The sequence below is a fragment of the Echiichthys vipera genome, assembly GCF_963691815.1.
Source record: "Echiichthys vipera genome assembly, chromosome: X".
Lineage (NCBI taxonomy): Eukaryota > Metazoa > Chordata > Actinopteri > Perciformes > Trachinidae > Echiichthys > Echiichthys vipera.
This window is the reverse complement of record NC_139825.1, coordinates 26,709,666-26,717,355: the sequence shown is the minus strand read 5'-3', so window position 1 is coordinate 26,717,355 and position 7,690 is coordinate 26,709,666. Positions and strand designations below refer to the sequence as shown.

Sequence of the window (7,690 nt, the reverse complement as noted above, 5' to 3'; positions counted from 1 at the left end):
TGTGATTTCCTGCCAATGATTGTTGCCTCATCTGCCCTCTTTGTCTCTTTGTCTCTTTCTCTGCTGCTCTGAGAGGCACTCCTGTGAACATGAATCTGGCCTATGAGCCATTTACATCAGGCTCTCTCAGTCCATTTTCCACTCTTGTACTCCTCCCGTTGCTCTCTCTCACATACACTCAGCCACTTTGCTCTCTCTTTACTGCAACAGAAAATTACAGCTCTCCTGGTATTTACCACCATTTCATTTCCTTTTTGTATACCTCTCTGTCCTCCACATACTGTCTTTTTATTTCTCATAATTGTACCTTAAAGCAATTTCTCTGACCTTACTACATTTTCTTTTTTTTCTTTTTTTCTTGGAGTGGCATTGTTGTAATGACGTTGGTGATCCCTTAAATATTTCTCTAGCGCCATCATCAGTTCAAAATAATTTATTTCCATCATCTGTACTTTGGTTTTAGGGCAAATTAGCAAATGTTAGCACACTAAGCAGAGACGGTGAACATGGTAAATATTACACCTGCTGAAAGCATGGACTGTATAAAACACAGACGCAGTCTCAGACTTCACCCATAAGTGCTGAAGAGCCAAAATGAAGCTCATGTGGTTGGCTCCAGCCTCAAGTGGCCATTTGAGGAACCCCCATACATGCGGGGAAGAGGAGATCACAAAAAAAATCCTGGATACCTATCGAAAGGCTCATAATTATCTTGAAAAGAATGTAGGTGGACATAATTTTAGACCCTACCAAAATCAAGTTATGGGCGGGAGAAGGTAGCCTCGGGAGATCAGGATGGTCACAGCTCCATTGTATTTTACTCGCAGATCAGTCCGGTAACTTGCAGTCGAGAAAATTTGGAGAAGGTTGCCCAAGTGACCAAACCAATAAGTGTTGGTATTGAGGCGGCTCGAATTGTGACGCAATGAGAAGCGGCTGTTCGGTGGCATCCGCGAATGAGATGAGCGCAGCTATCGAGCAAGCCGCCCGCTAAAACTTTTTTCTCTTGGATTCTCCTTTTGGAATATGGACCGGGCACCTGAAATTGTGCCTTTTATCCATAAATTCACGTTACTAAAACGACAAATATCCTTTACCGACATGTTGTTTACTTTAGCTAGCCACTCTGTTAATACGTCATCTAACTGGTTGATTTGGGCTGTTTTTCACCAACATAGGTGATGACAGACAGATGATTTATCCAATCAGCCACCAGTATTCCTGCCTCTCTCCAAAAGATCTCCAACCGAGAGTTCTCAGATGCATATGCAGAGCAAATGCAAATTATGCAAATCAATCCATCTGATGGAGTCAGGTTAAGAAGAAGGAGGGTGCACGGCTAAAAAGAGCCGTAGTGAAACACATTCAGCAGCTTAGGTTCTTTCTCCGTAGAGGCCAGTGCGAGGAACGGCAGAGGCACAACTCTGCTGCTCAAACTTTTTGTGCATTGTGTCCGATGTTTTTTGTATTGTTTTTCGTTGTTTTTTTATGTTGTTTCATGCTTGGCGCTCAGGCCATGGTTTTAACATGTTAGCATTGTCATTGTATGTGCTTTGCATGCACTTGCAAAGCCCAATGAAGCTGCTAGCTTGGCTGAAGACTCTAAAGCGTCAAGATGCTGCAACCAAAGTACTTGTTGCATGGTCGACTAACGTCTGAACCCCTTTCCGACGTTGGGATTGCTCTCCAGGAGTGACTGTCTGAAAATGGGCACCACTATCCATAAAGGCTATTTAAATCATTGAGTTTCAAATGTCAGAAGGTTTAAGTTTTAGTTTGCTTACTTTTTCATCTTTCCATCATACCTGTCAGATAGCTACTGTTCTTCTCTCTGATGTTTTTCCCCACATTAATCTGTGAACACAGAAGTCTCTTCCCCATGTCAGCCACGCTCCGTCTCTCAATACCTCCCACAGGGGAGTAGAAGAACTCCCACTATGACACATTATCTTTCCCCTCTTCTCCAGCTTCTCCCTCATTACTCTCCATTCAGTTCACAGCTTAATGCTTAGGGTTTTCACCGAGTGCTACTGTTCAACCTCGTCCTCCTCCTATTTTCTGAAAATTAAAATCCATTTTCCATCGTTCCGCTCTCGCCTCATTACAGCTTATTCCCCATCTCCTGTGGCTGCAGGATGAAAAGAGGAATCAACGCAGGCCTTTCACAAATACTGATTCCATCCTCTGCAGGAGGCCCGCAGCATTCATCTGGGGATTTTATTGCACCACGTGGAGTAATTCAGGCCAGTCCAGCACACACATGTTTGTGCAACCTGTGTGATGACAAATGGACGTGTGGTGTGACAGCAGTGAACTGTGGATAATATGCTCATTTCTTCTCATTTGCATCTTTGAGTATGTTTTCTCTGTTTTCACATGTCAGTCATAACTAATTAATTTTATCTGAGATATTAATCTATTCATTTGATTTGTGATGTAATTGGTGAAATGTGAAAGACAAAGAAGAATTGCGAAAGACAAAACAAAAATCCTTTCATTAACGTTTGCTGCAGTCTGTGTGTTTTGAGTATTAAAAGAAGTGAGTGAGATCTCCTGAATTGTCCCTCTGTTGAGATAAAGACTCCTGATGTTCATTTAGATGACTGATCTAGTTAGACCTGCCTGATGAATCTAAATAGTGATGAATGCAGTGATGAAGAGACACTGTGTTATTGGTGTGATCGGGGAACCATAATAATATCACACAACCTAAGTGTCTCTGTACAGGGTATCAATTTGCCACAGAAAATTAGATTAACGTTAATTTAATGATTGTTTCATCTAATAAGGATTAAATCTTAAACCTTAAAGAAAGAGCTGAAGGAGACAATAATAAAGAACGTCATATAACGTGTTAAGCATGAAAAGTAATGTGCAATGGAGGGTCACTAATCAAGACCTACTATCATGCACAACTGCAGGATGCGAGTGATGACCTGACAAGTGTTCAAATTGCTTTCCATGTAGTCCTCTATATATGTATCTGCAGGATACACCGAAACCCCATAAATACCAGCCGTTATCCCCAGCTGCGTAATCAACCATGATGGGTTCTGAGATTGACATTTGTCAGACTCTGATGTATACTTCAGTGGTCAGTGTGATTTTTAGAGTGTGGGACTCACCACGGCCAACAGAGCTGCAGACTGATTACATTGGATGGAAAATGGAAACATTTGTTCAGAGTCTCTTTTCATGATCCTTTGCTGATAAATAATGCTTAGTAGCAGGTAAACCGCAGAAATGTCATGGCATGTCATGTTAGCTAGCCTGACAGATGTCTACCAAAGTGTGGTAAAAAGGTTTTGGAAATGCAAAACCAAGCCCCAACCACAGCGATTTCCTGGTTGATCCCAAGACTAGTACAAAGAGGCTAAGTCACCAATCAAAGATGGTGGTGCTTTGGGGCTATGACACATGCACAGTAAAATGACGCACTATCAGAAAAAGAGAACAGCGCCGCTCCAGTTCCACTACGCATGTGTTATAACCCCAAAGCACCGCCATCTTTGATTGGTGACGTAGCCTCTTTCCATAGTAAAAAACATTCTATATACATTCATTCATAGCTCCATGACAACACTGAGGGGGCTGAATTGTTTTGTACCAGACTAGTTTTAATTTTAGTTGAGGTTAAGTTCATGAATAATTAGGGGCGTGGCCTCTTGAGTGACAGCGAGCCGCTGGTCATCACTTCTCCTCGGAGGTAAACATCAGCCAGATGGACCTATGTCCCTCCCCCCAACGTCACATCAATGCCCTTTTTTGGCAAGAGGAAATGAGGCGGAGTCAAAGTCTGACAAGATGGAGACTCCCATAGGCGAGTATGACTGGATCAACTTGAGAGAATGGACCGTAGAGGTTAAGCCCATTTTGTATACAGTCTATGGTCAAAACATGATTGTGGCAGTGAGTTTTCTACCTGCCTGGCACGCTCTCTTCCTTGTATAGAATAAAGAAAAACCTAAAGCTTTGTTTTCCAGTAACGCAGCTGAAGATTCAACGTTAATTTCACCGATTGAGTCAGATGATTTTTCATTTTATTTAAAGTTGATGAGAGACATGCTGGTGCCTCTGCATCAGTGTTTCATGTCTGGTTCAGTAGCTACGTCCTTGTTGGGTAAGTGTAATTTGCAGGACGTGGTGTGACTGACAGCGGATGATAATCTGGCGTCTCTGAGGCCCTGGTTTCGTTGTGTTGTTTCACATCGAGACACGCCTGCACACATTCCTGCACTGATAGAGGAACAGAGCTGCTGCTGTGAGATGAGGTACCTGCAGGATCTCGTCTTTTTCCTGTTTGTTCGTGGTCAGAGCCTCTAGAGCCGCCGCAGAGGAAGGCTGAAAATAAATAATTGGTCACAGCAACAGGAATGTGCTTATCTGATGATGAACGATGATGTAAATTAATTAAAAAAACATCCCATTTTAGACACTTAGAAAAGCTACTAATTTTACTTCTATTAAGATCAATGCAAGTATGATATAGACCGTTGATATCATAGAAACGTACACACCGTACAAATCCTACGATAGTGGTTAATTTAATTTCAAACTAGCCACTTCAAACTACTGGAGGTTGTTGATGAAACATCATATCGCTGGTGTTGTTATCTGAGGTCAACACCTTGTTAAAATAAAAGTGTTCCTTTAGGATCATAAAATCCCCCCTACACAAACACACACACACACACACACACACACACACACACACACACACACACACACACACACACACACACACACACACACACACACACACACACACACACACACACACACACACACACACATGGCTGTTTAAATATTACTATTACACTTGTCACTTCCCTCCAGCATCAGAATCATGAAGGAAGTCAAGTGGTTTTTGTAACAAAAATAAACAAACAAACAAACAAAAAGAAGCAATGTGAATAAATGTCCTGCATTTAAATGTCTAATTAACAAATTATAACAAAACAGACCTGTATAAATATGAATGCACTAACCCAAATTAAAATCAGCACATTTATGCGTGCACACTGTGTTTAATTCTACTGGCTTTTCAGGAAAATATTATAATTACGTCTTAATTATTGTGCAGACTGTTTAGCCTCATGTTGTTGTGGCCATCGTAACGTCGGTTGGTCCACCACTTTCTTCCAGACTCAAATAGCTCAACAAACATTTACGGTCTTCTCTTGTGATGGGGTTTTGAGTTAAGTGTTTGGACAGCTGTTAAATGAGAGAACCATAAATTCTGGTGCAAACATTCATGTTCCCCTTGGGATGAATTCTTATTACTTACAGCGCCGACATTCAAAATTTAATCCAAGCAATAATCTGGTTTAAGAACTCAACTTTGACTTTGACATCAATCATTCACGACTGATATCTCCACTGATATCCTCCACAAGACTTAAGGTTTAGAAAAATGTGTTTCATCAACTCTGATCTTCTCTCATCAGGATTATTACAGCTGGATGTTAAGAGAGCACTGTTTAGAGATAGAAGGCAAATCAAACTGAAACCTTAAAACTGTAGAAGTACGTGTGGAGATGGAGGGTGGGGTTAGATTTTTTTCTTGGGGTAATTTTTACCGGGGCTCATGATTGACAACAACTAATCAGGTTACTGACTCAGTGCGATCCATTTAAAACCACAAACACATTATCGTGCAGAAACATGCCCCGATGATCCAGAAACATATTTGATGTTAACTCCCACAGACATGCAAACAAAACCAAAGCAAGATAAACCATCTTCACTCTCCTCAGTGTCTCCACAGGAGTCCCAGACTGAACGTCTTTTATCGGCCTCATCAGTCTAGCTGCCTCTGTGTGAGTGTGTGTGTGTGTGTGTGTGTGTGTGTGTGTGTGTGTGTGTGTGTGTGTGTGTGTGTGTGTGTGTGTGTGTGTGTGTGTGTGTGTGTGTGTGTGTGTGTGTGTGTGTGTGTGTGTGTGTGTGTGTGTTTGCGCGTCCATGGAGGTATGAGCTTGGAAAATATGGCCTTTGTGCCGTCAGTGCCCACATTCACCCATGAGACAACATGAAAACACACGCAAACGAGGTGAGAGGTAGATTTTAAAAAAGAAGACAGAGGAATGCGGTCACAGTCACCCCTGGAGTTATTATTGCTGTCTTGTTAAAGAGGACCTATTATTATGCTTTTCTGTCTTTTCTAAATGTTGTTATAATGTTTTATAGTCATGTTAAATAATACCAAATAATGAAGTAGCTACTTGCTTTTTGACGTGAGCCCTGACAACCAGACATAATAAAGAGTAGAAGCTGGCTGCTGGGCGCAAGAAATGCGGCCGCCATCTTGAACCGGTCATACTCGTCATACTTCTACAGAAGAAACAAGATGCCAGAGCACTGTGCAGCATGTTCCTGCTCAAAGCGGTGGACCATCGCAAATAAGACTCGGGGGATTACTTCACAAGTAATATTTAACATTACCGTACTATTGGTTGTATTTTGTGAATAGAATATTACCAGAGAGAGCGAGGATCTTTGATATTACTGTACTTAAATCGTAGCCAGCTAGCTAGGCTATGTTTAGCGCTGTCTATGAACTGAGACTTGATAAGTTATATTCCATAATACTGACTTACAACTGATTACAACAGACACATTTTCAAGGTTTCCTAAGGACAAAGACATGAGGAAGAAGCGGGAAGTGGCTTGTAGGAGAGATACTTATCCCTTTATATATATTGTATACAGTATATTGTATACTCTATATATATATATATATAGTAATATGCTTCTTCATTTTAGCTATGTCTTCCTCCAGAAGAGCTGAAAAAAGCCTGTCAGGATTCCCCAGACACCGCAACCTCACACCCACAACCTCAGCCTAGTGATGTGAGTTTCTACTTTAAACATCGTATTATAACAGTCATGGACATATTAAAATTGCCCTCTTTTGCTGCCACTTATATTAAATAACTCACAAATAAACCCATACACACACAATTGAAGACACATTGAACATGCATTCCTGGCACACATACTTAAGGATCATGGCTATGCCCTGCCTGCTTCTCCTCCCGCTCTTAGGACCAGACTCAATGAAGCCTTGGCTAGAGTGGAAAGTCTGGAGCGAGAGAAGAAGAATGCCATGGCCAGAGAAAAGAGGGCAAAGACCACAGTGAAGAGTCTTTTGGGGGGTTTGAGGGCAGAAACCTCATTAATAAAGAGCTGAAAGAGAAGTTTGAATTCTACTCAGGTAAGAGAAAATTGACACTTCCTGTTCATGTTATTCTTACTCTCTTTATTGAACTTCTTAGTTAATATCTGATGGGACTTGTTCATTTTTAGCTCATTACATTTCAGATCTTCAGATAGACCTCATGGCAATGAGGGCCATGAGTACACAAAGGACTACAGAGAGTTTGCGCTCACGCTCTGTCTGCGTGGTCCAAAGGCATACGAATACCTCAGAGAGACTCTGCATTTTCCCCTCCCACATCTATATACATCACAAAGGTAGGCTTAATGTTATCCAATTTAACTTTTGGAAATTACTGATGCGCACATGTTAAATAGCTTCTTCTCAATTTTTTGTACAGGTGGCTGCGTTCAGTGGATGCCAAACCTGACCTGAACAAGATGATGCTGAATATGCTGGAGAGAAGATGCCAGGGAGACCAGGCTAAATATGGATGTGTTTCACTTGTGTTAGATGCCATGTCCATCAGAAAAC

The 7,690-nt window shown here is 41.5% G+C and overlaps 1 protein-coding gene across 1 annotated transcript; it reads left to right on the top strand.

Annotated features, from left to right (window-relative positions):
* Positions 1-5,537: 5,537 nt before the first annotated feature.
* LOC310965824 (uncharacterized protein) lies at positions 5,538-7,189 on the top strand (the record flags this gene model as incomplete). Its single annotated transcript, XM_083939577.1, has 3 exons — positions 5,538-5,544; positions 6,612-6,700; positions 7,004-7,189. 3 exons carry the CDS (start codon positions 5,538-5,540, stop codon positions 7,187-7,189), a joined length of 282 nt encoding a protein of 93 aa, XP_083795703.1.
* Positions 7,190-7,690: the final 501 nt, after the last annotated feature.